The sequence below is a fragment of the Macaca fascicularis genome, chromosome 10 (assembly GCF_037993035.2).
Source record: "Macaca fascicularis isolate 582-1 chromosome 10, T2T-MFA8v1.1".
Lineage (NCBI taxonomy): Eukaryota > Metazoa > Chordata > Mammalia > Primates > Cercopithecidae > Macaca > Macaca fascicularis.
In genome coordinates this window covers 91017919-91033303 of record NC_088384.1, presented here as the reverse complement: position 1 = coordinate 91033303, position 15385 = coordinate 91017919, and the positions used below count along the sequence as shown (strand labels likewise).

At 52.2% G+C, this 15385-nt stretch overlaps 1 protein-coding gene across 16 annotated transcripts in view; it reads right to left on the bottom strand.

Moving 5' to 3' along the window:
- The window catches only part of MYH7B (myosin heavy chain 7B), a 46279-nt gene that overhangs the window by 17579 nt on the left and 13315 nt on the right, over positions 1-15385 (bottom strand). For 5 of the 16 annotated variants that reach the window (XR_012419302.1, XM_065523012.1, XM_045362802.2 and 2 more), the window contains exons 3-9: positions 6889-6937; positions 6470-6570; positions 5094-5200; positions 4801-4944; positions 3856-4012; positions 3527-3554; positions 2049-2145 (exon numbers count right to left, since the gene is read on the bottom strand). Coding sequence is in view for 12 of the 16 variants with exons in the window: in XM_065523012.1 (XP_065379084.1) it covers positions 2049-2145; positions 3527-3554; positions 3856-4012; positions 4801-4944; positions 5094-5200; positions 6470-6570; positions 6889-6937 (683 nt within the window). In the remaining 4 variants the exon portion in view is untranslated. Of the gene's footprint in view, positions 1-2048; positions 2146-3526; positions 3555-3855; positions 4013-4741; positions 4945-5093; positions 5201-6469; positions 6634-6888; positions 6938-8519; positions 8638-15385 lie in introns of those variants that run through there. The other 11 variants (XM_074005114.1, XM_065523014.1, XM_074005112.1 and 8 more) reach the window with 11 other exon arrangements.

Here is a 15385-nt window from a genome sequence, read left to right as displayed (position 1 = left end):
GGGGGGTGGACGTTAGTCACCCGAATGCGTGGCCCCCACCCTCCGCCCCTTGGCCTGACCCTCCTCCAGCTGTTAGGAGGCAAAATGCTGGAAAGTGGGAGTGGCACAGCCCCAGCCAGAGTCTCCACCTGCAGCCTCCTCTGCCCCAGCCTGGCCTCTGGCCGCCCTTCATTTTCCAGTCTCCACGCAGTGGCCCTGCTCCAAGCCCCAGGGGCCTCCCGACTAAAATATAGGGTCCTCCAGAGCCCAGTCCACGTGCCCCCTCCTCTAGGAAGGCCTCCTGGCTGCTCCAAAGCTGGAATAGACCTCTTCCTGGTCTGAACCTTCCTGTCCTAAACTCCCGCTATGACCATACACACCTCTCCTTTGTAATGCAGTTGGGTGTGTCTTCATTGTATGTCTGTCTGTATACCTACCAGTGCTCACAATGGCCCTGCCAGCTGCCAATTATTAGCCCTAATTTGCAAATGAGGAAACTAAGCTTGGAGCAGGGAGTGGATCTGCTCAAGGCCACACAGCAAGTCAGGAGCGGCAGGGCAGGTACCCAGCATCCTGCCTCCCGGACGCTACAGCTGTCCTGTGTGGCACCCAGAGGGACTAACTGAATTGAGCAGATCCTCCCTCTCCCCATCCTAGCCTCATCCTCACCTTCCCTTCCTTTTCCTTTCCTTCTTTTCCCTACCCCGGATGCTGGGAGCCACGGAAGAAAGGGAGAGAAGGGAAGGAATGGATTCTGGAGGGAACAGATACGCTACCTGGGACTTTGTGGTCATTCATTCACCTCTAGGGAGCCCAAGAGTTAAAATACCCACAGAGACATCGGGCAGGGGAGGTGGGACCCCCGCCCAATACACTCCCATCCAGTGCTTTTGTGCAGGGCGCTCTCTGGCCCGTTTGGCCAAATTTGGGGCCAAGGTAAGGGGAGTTGATCAACCTTTTAAGGTCCTGCAGCCATGGCTCCTGCGGGCAGCCTCTCCCACCCCTCCCTTGCCTGACCCTCTCCCCTGGGCTCCACTGTCCCAGCTCCTTTCTGCCCAGGTGCTCCTCTGCCCTTCCAGCTGTATCCCTGCCAGCTCTAACCTCTCCCTGACATCTCTTCCTGTCACTCGACCAACCCAACTTTCTGTTACATCCCCAGAGACCTTTTTCAGGGTTTGGAAGACAGGGCAGGAAAGGGAAGGAGGAAAAAGGACCAAAAAGTCAACAGCAAAAACAAAACAAAACAAAACTGAAATGAAAATCAAAAATCAAGACAATCAAACAGGTAAAAAGGAAAAGGCAAAAAAAAAAAAAAGAAAGAAAGAAAGAAAGAAAAGAAAGAAAAAAAGAAAGAAAGAAAGAAAAAAAATAGGGGAAAAAAAGAAGAAAGAAAAACACCCAGAATAAAGCAAGGCTCAACAGGACCAGGAGCAGGGACTGGGCGGGGAGGGAGGCCTCAGGCTTCTGGAAAGAAAAGGCCGCCCATCTGGGGGTAGCCACAGAGCTCTGAACACCTGGCCCCAAGGCTAGGGATGAAATGTTAGGCCTTAAAAACAAAAACAAAAAAACTGGGCCCCATTGTTTCAGAAATTTCCAAAAAACTGTACAGAAATCACAAGGCACAAAATTGCCCTGCCAACCCCGGCTGTTGGGAACGCCCAGTGCCCTCCATGCCAGCCAACCTCTGTGTCTAACATGTCAGTGGCAGGTAACTGTCAGGGAAACCAAGACAACACTTAGTAAAAGCAGCCCATCTAGTAAACTCTTTCAATATATAAAGGTCACAATGGAAGAGAAAAATTACACAAATTTAGAAACAGCAATGTGGTCCCACCCCTCCGTGTTATCAATGGAAATGCAAAGGCAGGCGTGTCAGGTGGCCACAGCCTTTCTGGTCAAGCCTTGCTCAGGCCAGAGTCCCCCACCAGGGTGGGAGGCTCAGGCAGGGCTCAGGGTTCTGGGGAGCAAAGTTTTTAAAAAGGAAAAAAAAAAAAAAAAAAAAAAAAGGAGAGGAAGAAAGAAGAAGAGCGAGAAGCAACAGGGATCATGCCCGAGTGGGCAAGTCTTACGGCCTTCTTGCCCGGCCCGTCTCCCAGGGCAGCGACGATGGCAAAGTACTGAATGACCCGCTTGGTGTTAACCGTCTTACCGGCCCCCGACTCTCCGCTTGGACGACACAAACATAAGTCACCAATGCCCATCTTGCCTAATTCTCCCCCACCCCCAATGCCTCATCCCTCAAGCAGAGGCCCCCACATCTCCTTCCCCCCAACTTGAAACCCCCAAGGATGGATCAACCCTCAGAGGTGTACAAAGCAAGCCAGTGTAGACCACCCCTGTGAGATGACAATACACGATTATGCCACCGTCCACTAAGCACTAACTCAGTGCCAGGCACTTTACTCCATCGGCTCAGTTTCAGCTCAGAAAACCCTGGAAGGCAGGCTCCATTATCACCCCCACTTTAGGAACAAGGAACTGGGCATCAGGAGTTCTGTGGCTGTCCCTGCTGTGTGCCAGGCACATATATCAACTCACTGAGTCATAACTGTCTGTGGTAGGTAGGGTTTTTAATTTAACTTTTCATTTCTTTTTTTAAAGATGGGGTCTCGCTATGTTGCCCAGCTGGTCTCAAACCCCTGGCCTCAGGCAATCCTCCCGCCTTAGCCTCCCCAAGTGCTGGGATTACAGGCGTGAGCTACCGCACTCAGCCAGGCCCGTCTGGGTTAAAGGCACTTGCTTTTTTTTTTTTTTTCCTTTTTTTTTGAGATGGAGCCCAGGCCGGAGTGCAGTGGCGCAATCTTGGCTCACTGCAACCTCCACCTCCTGGGTTCAAGCAATTCTCCTGCCTCAGCCTCCTGAGTAGCTGGGATTACAGTACTCAGTAGCCACCATGCCCGGCTAATTTTTTGTATTTTTAGTAGAGATGGGGTTTCACCATGTTGGCTAGGCTGGTCTCGAACTCCTGACCTCAAGTGATCCACCCACCTCAGCCTCCCAAAGTGCAGAAATTACAGGCTTGAGCCACTGTGCCCAGCCAAGGCCCTTGCTCTTAACTGCATGCATGCAAGCACACTCCCACTAAACATTGTCCATATTGGCCTGACTGGTCAAGAACCTGGCATGTAAGAAGAATTCTACCGTTTTCCCACAGAGGCAACAGAAGGATCAGAGGTAAGATTCAGACATAAGTAGATGGTGAAAAGGAAGACGGGCAGAGGAATTTTCTTGCTGCCCCTCAGCCAGAATTAGAACCCCAGAAGATCAAGGTGGGAAATTCCAGGCCCCAGGGAGAGGAGGTATGGGGCTGGTGGTCACTCCATTTGTGGGTGTGCCCTCCCTATCCACCATCAAGAACACATCTGTTCAGAATCAGGGCAGGGAATGTGCTCAGGCCTAATTTAGCTTCAGCTGGGACACTAGCTCTAGGTGGTAAAAGCCCTGCCCTAAGCACTTTGGATTCAACCCTGGGAAATGACTGTGGTACTGCCCTCTTTCTGCCAGATGGCCAGCATTTCCCACCCCACCCCCAGAGCCCCTCACTCACGTGATCAGCATGGACTGGTTGTCGCGGTCTGGAGGAAAGGGAAGGGGATAGAGAAGTCGGCCAAGGTGCCGGGCCAGCCACAGGTCAAACACCTTGGGTATCCATAGCCCTGGGGTAGACCCCACTACCCAGAGCCAGGAATGGGAATTAGTGGGTGGGGCTGTCCCTAGTGGAGGTCAGCTCCCATGTGGAGGGACAGAACGGCTGGGCGACCATGTCCAGCAGCGTCAAAAGGGGGGCAGTGCCAGTGGGGGCAGGGGGTCCTTTACAGAGGCCTCCAGGGACCAAGGTCGGGGTCTGGGGTTGGGGGGAGTCCAGGCGGCCCTTACTGCGCAGCATGTCATTGTAGGCGTTGTCCGCCACCGCATATATATGGGGCGGGGCCTCCGAGCGGCGCTTTCCTTTGTAAGCGGCCACCACGGAGGCCGTGTAGACTGGGAGCCATTTGTAGGGGTTGATGGTGACACAGAAGAGGCCGGAGTAGGTCTGAGGAGAGAGTATAGGTAGGGTTTTTGTTGTTAGTTGTTTTTGAGATGGAGTCTTGCTGTGTCTCCCAGGCTGGAGTGCAATGGCATGATCTCATCTCACTGCAACCTCCACCTCCCGGGTTCAAGCAGTTCTCCTGCCTCAGCCTCCCAGGGTAGCTAGGACTGCAAGCGCACACCACCACGCCTGGCTAATTTTTGTATTTTTAGTAGAGATGGGGTTTCACCATGTTGGCCAGGTTGGTGTCAAACTTCTGACCTCAGGTGATCCGCCTGCCTCAACCTCCCAAAGTGCTGGGATTACAGGCATTGGCCACCATGTCTGGCCTACTGGTAGGGTTTTGGGAGGGATAACCTAAGTTCCCATCCCCAGGCCCCAGTCTTCAGAAGACCGTGACCCCTGCGATATTCCTCAAGGAGCCACTTGACTTGCCACACCACACCCTCTGTGGCTGTCCTGGCCTCGCCCCTGACTCGTGCTCACAGCCCTGCCCTAGCCCATGCCCACGGCCTCCATAGTCAGCAGCTGAGTTCTAGACACGCTGGCCGCCAGTCCGCCGGAGCAGCAGGGGAACAGCTGCTCCCCTAAGGTTCCAAGGCCCAACCTCCAGCCCCGCCCCCAATGCTCACAGCCCCGCCTCATCGCTCACAGCCCCGCCTCACCGCTATGGACCCGCCCCATCGCTCACAGCCCCGCCCCACCGCTATGGGCCCGCCCCCAGAGCCTCACCTCCAGCCCCGCCCCACACACAACCCCCGCCCCGCCCATGGCCTGGGCCTGGGGCTCACATAGATCATCCAGCGGGCATAGCGCTGGCGCAGGTTGTGCAGCACAGAGGCCTCGTTCAGGTGCGTCATCATGGCCATGTCCTCCAGTAAGTCGAAGCGGGGCGGGTTCATGGGCTGCAGCTCAGCCTCACGCACCGTCAGCACCTACCAGGCAGACCGTGGCAGAGGTGAGGGGACCGGAAAGAACGGACCGACCTCACCTGTCACCCCCACCCACATACCCAGAGTGCAGATCCTGCTGGCCAGGAGGCCTAGGGACAGAGAGGCTAATCTCAGGAAAGGGGGAACGGAACCTTCTGGTCTTTGGTCTCCACGGTGACTCTGCCCCCAGTAGCCTCCGACTTGACCTCGGCTTCCACGTAGGCGTCCTGTTCATCAGGCACCCAGACTCGCTTCTTCCCTGGGTTGCAGAGAGAGCACTGGACTCGGAGAGGGACTGAGGCACCTCCAGGGTTCTAGCTGGAGTTCCCAAGCCATGGTATCCATAGACTTGTGACCCTCCCCAAAGCCCCTCTGCCAGGACACAGGAGTTCCAGTGAAGAACCCTCCAAACCCAGGCTCAGGAAGGGCGGAGCTGGGAGGGTCCCTAGAGATCCCCTTATTAGAGGATGAGTCTGGATTACATGCTTGGGTTCCAATCCCTGCTTCCACCACGTTTGCCCTCTGACTTCAGGAAAATCCCTGATTTTCTCTGGGCCAGTTCCCTCATATGGAAAATGTTATGGGGATCTCCTTAGGTCCCTCAATATCAGGCATATAACTCTTGGGGAGGCGTCCTGCCTTCCCTATTTCACTGAAGACTCAAATCCAGGCCTCCTAACTCTGTAACCTGTGCTCTCCTGTCTGGCCAGCTGTCGCCAGAACTTTGAGGAGCCCAGATTTCATGGTGGTTAGAAACAGGCTGCAAACCAGAGTTTGTGTTCCCTGCTCTGCCAAGTGCGTAGGTCAGGACCATCTAGGACCATCTAGGACATAACCTACAGACCCCAGTACAAAATGACGATGTGGGTCCCCTTGTTGAAAACTATTAAAACTTTCAAGATGGCAACGGCAGAGTGTTGAATCAAGCACAAGGTCCCTCTGAGCCTGGTGCCCTGTGAAGCTAGGTCTGGCGCTGGTCCCCATCTCCCCAGGTTGTTGAGATGATGTATGGAAAGTCATCTGCTCTGGACCTGACACACAATAAGCACTCGGTACACACTGCCTATTGTTAGTATTGTCCTATGAGCAAACCAGGTCATAAATAGTACAGCCTTTATTCCTGTCCCTAATAAAGGGTGGCTTTGGCTCTGCAGAAAGCACTAAAAATAACCCCAGCACAAGTTTTGTGGACATGTGGAGGCAGCCTGCACACATGCCGATCAGTCTCATCTCAGAGGCTCAGGCTCCAGCCCGAGTCTTCATAAACTGCAGCTCCGGAAGGTAGGTGCTATTATCCCATTTCACAGGGGAACAAACCAAGGCTTGCTCACAGACACACAGTGATATACACAGTGTCCCTGGGGTTTTAATTTCCAGGCCCTAGACTCTGCCGGAAAGGTCTAGGGCTCCAGCTGTCAGGCCCCAATGCGCCTTCAGCCCTGAGCTGGTGCCACCCCTCCCAATTCCTGGTCTGAGTCCATAAGGGCATCTCTGTGGCTGTGTCCCCTCCCCCTCTGCCTCCACTTACCATCCCATGGGATAGCGTGCACCTTCGTCATCTCCTGATAGCCCTGGCGGAGGTAGCGAGCAGACTCCCCAAGTTCACTCACATCCATCATGGCAGTGGCACTGGGGTGAAGGAGGAGGAGCTAAAACCTTGCAGGTTCAAGGCAGCCCAAGGCAGCAGGCACTGGAAGATGGCAGTGACGAGGGAGCTGAACTAGGGCATGATCCCCCAACCCACAAGACCAGATACTAGGAGATTCCCTCTGGCTCCCAATCCAGCCTCCTTGGGTCAGTGCCCAGCGTACATGCACGCCCTCAAACACCAGGGCTTCCTCCACTCCAGATTCGGAAGACTCACAGCCACCCATGGACACCCTCACCCACCCACCCACCCACCCTGCTGCCCTCCCTTCGGCTCCAACCCCAGTCCTGATCACCCACCTCAGCACCACGGTGAGGGCAGGAAGCTCTGCTACCCCTTTTATTGCCACTGTCAAGGTCAGAGGAGGAGAGCTATGTCAGCAATCTCCACGTGTCACAGCCCCCCCAGCCTGGCCACAGGACACAAAAGGCAAATTCCCTTTTATCTCCACCAGCACGGCCCCTGGGCTATTTTTACCTCCCATTGTCAGGGGATCACAAAGGCGGAGAGAGACACTCCACTGAGAGACAGGAAGGCTGGGTGCAGAGACTGACAGGGCCAGGGACAAGGCAGTAAGAGGTTCAGGAGACTGAGGAGCTCACGGGGAGAAACCGAGTCACAGAGAGTGTGACACGCCCAGAAAAATACTCCCACCTCCAGATACAGAGAGCAAGGACACTCAGAGAGGAAACCACAGAATGCCCACTGAGGTTGGACCATCCAGTCAACCCTCTTGATACATCCAGGGAAACTGAGGCCCAGAGAAAGGAAAGCATTGGCCAAGTCTCACAGATGAGCAATGGCCAAGAACAGATTAAAATGAGAAGGAGAGAGAAGGAGACCAGATCAAAAAGAGGAGGAGAGAGAGGAAGAAGGGAAGGGAGAGGGGGAAGGGGAGGGAGGGGGGAGGGGGACATCCCTCTCCAGCATCTGCAAAGCGCGAACACCTGTGTCACCTCAGCTCTACTCAGGGTATAGGGCATTGCCTGCCTCCCAGAGGCTCTCTGGTGCCTCCACTCATTACCCTACCTCAGAGGCCCACTCTGCCACTTCTATCACCATAGGCAAGTTTTGCCTGTTTTGAATGTATATGGTTGAAAATGTAGCTTTGCATTTATTTCTCTATATTTTATCTGGCACACCTGTGCATTTGGAATTGGGAGCGCATCGATACCCTCTTTCCCCCTTCCTCCCTCCCCATCCTCTTTCTGGGGACCCCCTGGGGAAATCATACATGAAGAAAATCAGCCCTGGAACTTACAGAATCAAGGAATTGTTTGGCTGAAGTGGAAGCAAATCAAGGAAATGTAACCTAGTTAGGAGCCCCTTCAGATTCCCACATTCAAGGTTCACAGGAAGCCACCTTCCCGTGGCTCTCTCTCTTAGGGGTTCAGGGCGCTGGCAGTCCATCTGCCTGACATAGTCTTCGGAATGTTTCAGGGCACTTCCAGGCTCTCCTGTCCATCACCCCATTCAGGGCTCCGTGACTCCACAGGGTTTTAGAATCGAGAATGAAAGGATCTGAGAACCTTAGATGCCAGACACATGGAACAATGGAGTTCCAGAGCCAGGGTTCCGGCCAGAGGCCAGACCAGGCCCACACGGGAAGTCCTCTGACCGATCCGCTCCCATTCTAAATGCACAGGCGTGCCAGATGAAATATAAAGAAATAATTTCCAAGCTACATTGTCAACCCTATACATTCAAAACAGGCAAAACTTGCCTATGGTGACAGAAGTGGCACAGTGGTCCTCTGAGGGAGGGTAATGGCTGGAGGCACCAGAGAGCCTCTGGGAGACAGGAAATGCTCTATACACCGAGCAGAACCATGGGACACAGGTGTGTGCACTTTGCAAAACAAATCAAGCTGTACATCTAAGATGTATGCACTTTACTGTGTGCATAATACAGGAACACATTTAAAACTTACAGTGCCCGTTGGGCGTGTGGCTCACACCTGTAATCCCAGCACTTTGGGAGGCCGAGGCGAGTGGATCACGAGATCAGAAGATCGAGACCATCCTGGCTAACACAGTGAAACCCCATCTCTAGTAAAAATACAAAAAAATTAGGCGGGCAAGGTGGCGGGCACCTGTAGTCCCCGCTACTTGGGAGGCTGAGGCAGGAGAATGGCGTGAACTCGAGAGGCGGAGCTTGCAGTGAGTGGCAATCACGCCACTGCACTCCAGCCTGGGCGACAGTGTGAGACTCCATCTCAAAAAAAAAAGAAAAATTACAGTGCCAAATTTGACAATATTTATCAAAATTACAACTGCCCAGACCCTATTAGGAATTAGTCCTACAGCATGTCCCCATTAGGAAATGATGCGGGTCCCCTCTGGATAGACATTTCGATTGTTTTCAGTCTTTCGCCATTACAGTCAAGGCTGCAGTGAACGATCTTATAAAGTTTGATGAATTTTCTCAAACATACCCTGGGCCAGGCCCAGTACCTCACGTCTGTAATTCCAGCTCTTTGGGAGGCCCAAGCAGACAGATCACTTAAGCTCAGGAGTTCAAGACCAGCCTGGGCAACACATCAAAACCCCATCTCTACAACAAACAAACAAACAAAAATTAGCCAGGCATGGTGGCGTGCACCTGTAGTCTCAGCTACTCAGGAGACTGAGGTGGGAGGATCGCCTGAACCCAGGAGGTCGAGGTTACAGTGCGCCGAGATCACACCATTGCACTCCAGCTGGGCAACAGACCCAGTCTCAAAAGCAACAACAAAATAAAACCGTACCCTGTTCAAAAACAGAAATTATGAAAAATTATCCCTCTCGGACCACCCCTCACCAAGGGTAATGCAATACTGACTTTTTTTATTTTTATTTTTATTAATACCCACTCTTGTTTGATCCACAATATAATACTGACTTCTAACTTCACAGATTAGTGTTGTCTATTTTCAAAATTTGTTTGAATGGAATCCTACATTATGTATTCCTTTCTTCTTTCTCTCCACACTGTCTCTGTGAGAACCTCACTGTTTCAATTCTCTGTGCAGAGCTTAGGTTGTACCTTGCCTACCTCCTGCCACCAGAAAAGACCTGCACAAGGACAGGAGCTTGGTCTGTGTCCCCAGCACCTTGCCAAGTGCCTGCACATCATAGAAAGTCAATAAATACCTAGTGAGTAAGTGAATGAACCAAACCTGATAGATTATAGGATTTTAATCTCTATATGGCGTCAGAGGCTGGAGAGCTGGGCTGGGGAAATTTATAGAAAGCCCAGAAAGTGGGAAAAATTCTTTTCATTGTTCAAGGATGCTCAGAAGGCAGGACTTCTTGCCCAGGGACCAACAGAATTAGCTTGGAGAATCAGAACCTCTAGCAAGTCTAACTTACACCTATCATGTGGGTCTGAATCCTAGAATTACCTACTCAGTGTATGAACCTGGGGCTAAGAAACCAAGCCCCAAAATGGGTCTAGATCTTCCCTGTAGGTTCCCTTCCACTACCCAGGGTACATCTTCCTGCTGAGATAAGCTCACACACAAACATGACAACACAGAGAGGAAACCCAATGCTCTGAGTGATTTGCAACAAATACTATAACCCGCAAGGGCTTAAGGTACTGACTTTCAATACCTGAAGAGCTTGTAATCCCAGCACTTTGGGAGGCTGAGGCAAGTGGATCATTTGAGGTCATGAGTTTGAGACAGCCTGGCCAACATGATGAAACCCTGTTTCTACTAAAAATACTTAAAAAATAAAAAAAAGTAAGGCCAGGCATAGTGGCTCATGCCTGTCATCCCAACACTTTGGGAAGCCAAGGTGGGTGGATTACCTGAGGTCAGGAGTTTGAGACCAGCCTGACCAACATGGTGAAACCGCATCTCTACTAAAAATACAAAAAAATTAGCTGGGCGTGGTGGCAAGTGCCTGTAATCCCAGCTACTCGGGAGGCTGAGGCAGAAGAATCACTTGAACCCGGGAGGCGGAGATTGCAGTGAGCCGAGATTGCACCATTGCACTCCAGTCTGGGCAACAGAACAAGACTCCATCTCAAAAAAAAAAAAAAAAAAAAAAAATTAGCCGGGCATGGTGGCATGCGCCTGTAATCCCACCTACTTGGGGAGGCTGAGGCAGGAGGATCACTTGAACCTGGGAGCTGGAAGTGGCAGTGAGCTGAAATTGTGCCACTGCACTCCAGCCTGGGCGACAGAGCAAGACTCCGTCTCAAAAAACAAAAAATCAAAAAAGCTTGAAGAGCTGTCCCAGAGCAGAGGGAGCTGATGGGACTTGTGTAGCCTCATAAGTAGATCCATGGGCAGTGACAGGAAGCAGGATGTGGATACACACAAAGGGGGACTTTTCACCCTCTGAGCCCGTCAGCAGCGGGAGAGGCTGTCTTGCAGGAAAGTGAGCCTGCCAGCACCAAGGGAAGACTCAGGCAGAGGTTGATCAGGGCTGAGGCCTCTGAACTGGATGACCTTTGAAGTTCGTTCTGATTTCAGGAGTCTGAGACTCCAGGAGTTTAGATCCCAGCCCAAAATGTATCTGCCACCAATGTAGCCCAATGCCTGAAATTTCTTCTTTGGGCAAAGACATTGAAGGACTCTGTGAATAATGCTTCTACAGCTGGGAGGGACACATTAATTCAATTCAACATGCATCTGACAGCTTCTGTCCCGTATCCAGGATTGGAACAAAAGAAACACATTGTCTAGGAAAGGAAAGATATTCAAGAAAGACATCAACATGGAGGAGTCTGAAGGAGAAAAGCTAGTTTGAAGGCTGGGCGCTGTGGCTCATGCCCGTAATCTCTGCCCTTTTGGAGGCCAAGGTGGGAGAATCACTTGAGGCCAGGAGTTTGAGACCAGCTGGGCCACCGGGGCATAAAGGGGAGTGGGGCAGGACTGAGCAGTTGGGACTGGACGGTGAAGGGCTTCAAAGGCTAGATTCAGATCTGGAGCTTTATCTTGCAGGAGTTGGGGCGCCATCAAAGGCATTTTTATTTATTTTTTGCATCAAAGAGCTCTGAGCAAGAGAATTTGACAGTGTGTTCAGATTTATGTGTTCATAAGCTCCCTGTGACATCTCCACAAAAACTATTTTTAAAATTAACCAGGCATGATGGCTCACACCTATGATAATCCTGGTAACTTGGAAGGCTTGAGGCAGGAGGATCACTTGAGCCAAGGAGTTCAAGACCAGCCTAGGCTGATGTAGGAAGACCCTGTCTCTACAAAAAATTAAAAAATTGGCTGGCCATGATGGTACACACCTACAATCTCAGCTACTCAAGAGGCTGAGAGGCGAAAGTATTGCTTGATCCCAGGAGTTCAAGACTGCAGTGAGCCGAGATCATGCCACTGCACACCAGCCTGGGTAACAGGAACAAGACCCTGTCTCTAAACAAACAAGTGTGACACCCAGACTGCCAGGAAGAGGGGTATGGCAACAAGGTTCCTACCCTCATAGAGCTAACACTCCCCTGGAGAAGCAAAAAATAAAAATAAAAATAAATAAATAAATAAAATAAAACAAGCAAACACATTTTTAAGGTAATTAAAGATTATGGCAATGGTGAGCATGAAACAAGCAGTATGGCCTAGAGCGTAATGGGGGTGTACCTCGCTCTGGTGGGTGAGGGAGGGCCTCTCTGAAGAGGCAACACTGAAGGTGAGACCAGAGAGTGCCAAGAAGCCGGTGAGGCAGGAAGCCCTTGGAACAGTATTCCAAGCAGAAGGAATAGCAAATACAACAGCCATGAGGCAGAAAACAGGTTGGGATGTTTAAGGTGCCATCCTAGTGGTCAACAAGGGGAGAGTTTTCCAAGGTGAGGGTGGACAGGCAGATCATTCAGAGCCTTGAAGGACTTGGAAGGGACCCAGGGTTGTATTGCAGGTGCAGAGGGAGCCTGCGAGAACAGAAATGTGAGTGAGCTGAAGTTTCATGGTGACCACGCGAATGACTTGGAAGGGGCCGGGGAGGCAGCGGGGCGAGCTGCTGCTATCACCCGGGTGAGAGCGGATGGGTCTGGCGTGGAGGTGGCAAGAGGGGACAGGAAATGGACAGCATGACCTAGAACTCCAAGGCGGGGTGGGGGGGTGAAGATGGGCCCGAGCAGCCCCACCAGATGCAGCTGGGCCACCAGGGGCATAAAGGGGAGTGGGTCAGGACTGGGCAGTGGGACTGGACTGTGAAGGGCTTCAAAGGCCAGATTCAGATCTGGAGCTTTATCCTGCAGGAGTTGGGGCGCCATCAAAGGCATTTTTATTTATTTATTTTTTGCATCAAAGAGCTCTGAGCAACGGAATTTGACAGTGTGGTCAGATTTATGTGTTCCTAAGCTCCCTGTGGCAGCTGGTGTGGAGGATGCACTGAAGGGGTGAGGCCGGTGGCAGGAAGACGGACTCAGGAGGAGGCTGCCATAATGGTCCCAGTGAAAGGTGGTGAGGTCCAGAGAGGGGCTCGCGACCCTGGCACCCTGGGGGTGGTTGGGCCCCTGCTTGTCCCAGGTTTTCCCCCCTCCTGGGGCCCTGGGCAGCTGCAGAGGGCCCGAGTGGGCCCCAGCTCTGATGCTTCAAGCAAAAAATAGGACGAGGGCAGCCAAAAGGCATCAGGGCTGTTTATCCGGAGGAGAGACGCCTCAGCATGGATTTATGGCTGAAAGGTTACTGGGGGGAGCGGGTGGGGAACCAGCTGTCCCCCATCCTCACAAAGGACAAAGAAAGGAGGGGACTGCACACTCAGCCACAGCGAGAGGAGGGAGTTAGACACATAAAATGTCCTGACATCACTGGAGGATGAGGGGGCCCTTCGGCCATCACGCCAACCAGCTCTCATTGGACAGTGGGGGAAACTAAGGCACAAAGGGAGATCTTTGCTTGGTGTCATACAGTGAATTCAAGCCATGACCAGGAAGACCTAGAGGCCTCCCCTAGCACACACAAGGGTACCTCAGACTGGCTGCCCCCGAGAGTGATTAACATGCACAGCTGTTCTGGAGGGATGAACAGAAAGATCTGAGCTGGCCCAAGGTGCTCCAGACCCCAGCACCTGCTCTGGTCCAGGTCTCTGACGTGCCGCGTCCTCGAGTTCAACCTGTGGCAGGCTCTGTCTCTGCCCTCCCACCCCCAGCCCGTCTGGTATTGTCGATATTTGATGGGAGTTCATTGTATCTCTCAAGGGTCTTGTTCTTTTGGTGTTGCCCTGTCCCGCTCTCTGTCCTACAAGACTCTGTATTTCTGTCTTGGCCTCTGACTCTGTATCTCCAGAGCTGAGCTGAGCTGTTCTGGGCCAACCTCCCACCCCCAGGAGTGGGCCTCACTGCTTAGAGTGCCCCTCTGTAGACAATGCTCAGGCCCAGTGCCCAGGCTGGGACAAGTAACAGCAGCTGTGGATCTATCTATAGCTCCCTTGTCCTTCAATTGTTCCCAACTTCAAACAATGGTTGGGCCCTGGATTAAAGTCACCCCCAACCCACCCTGCTGAAATGGATCCTGGGAGGCAGGGGATGAGTCTCGCAAGGGCCACCTGGTGCTCTCGTGTCCACCTCTGTTTGGGCCCCCATGTTCCCATCTGTAACTCTGGGCTCTAAGGCCTTCCAGCTCAGAGGTGGTGTGACTACAGGACTAGTGGACATGGGACCAGGGTGTGTCTGAACGGTAGACCTATACAAGGGCACGTGGGTATGAGACAAGTGGGTTTCCCTCCTCCTGCCTTGGCTGGCAGACACTCATGGGCACTGAGATGCCAGTTCCATGAGGACAGAGGCCTGGTCTTCCTCACACTGCAGGAGCCCAGCCTCAGCCTGGTACATGGTAAGTGTTCACTGTACGTGGCTTACCTTGGCCCTTAGGAAGAGAAAGGGCACGCTGTGAGTCTCAACATGTCTCACACTTGGGAGGCAGCACAGACCATTGAGGAAGGAGCACCTTATCTAAAGTGAGGCTGCCTGGGTTTTAGTCCTGGCTCTGCCAGTTACCAGGCACAAAGTCTTGGAGAATGACCTCACCTCTTAACGGTGGAGATTCACAAACAGGACCTACCTCCTAGTGCTGTGATGAGCATTATATGAGTTCAAACATCTAAAGTGCTTAGAATAGTACCTGACACTAGAGGAGACTCAATACATTATTGCTGTTATTTCCAAGATAGATCATTAGGTTAAAAAAAAAACAGTTGTGGCTGGGTACGGTGGCTCACACCTGTAATCCCAGCACTTTGGGAGGCCGAGGCGGGTGGAACCCCTGGGGTCAGGAGTTCAAGACCAGCCTGGCCAACGTGATGAAACCCTGTCTCTACTAAAAATACAAAAAACTAGCTGGGTGTGGTGGCAGATGCCTGTAATCTAGCTACTCAGGAGGCTGAGGCAGGAGGATCGCTTGAGCCCAGAAGGCGGAGGTTGCAGTGAGCCGGGATAGAGCCACTGCATTCCAGCCTAGGTGACAGAGCTAGACTCCGTCTCACAAAAAAAAAAAAAAAAAAAAAAAAGAGCAGAAGGATGTATGGGCAATGCCATCTCCTGCGTAAAAATTGGGGGAGAGAGACATTTGTGCATCTGTATGCTTATGTATGGATGGACTGCCTTTGGAAGTCACCCAAGAAAGCTGGTAACAGTGTTTGGTAGCTGGGGGCCAGGGAAGGGAGGGACAGTGATTTTTTTTCCCTTATATACCCTTTGAACTTTAAATTGTGTATGTATAACCTATTTTTAAAGTGTTTGCTAAATGAATGAGGGTCACTTCCAACATGATCCTTGAAAAAAACAAACCCCTACTCTGTGCCAGTTGGGAGGGGCCTGGGTGAGGGCTGGTCCTCAGAGAGTGGGCCCACTGCCTTC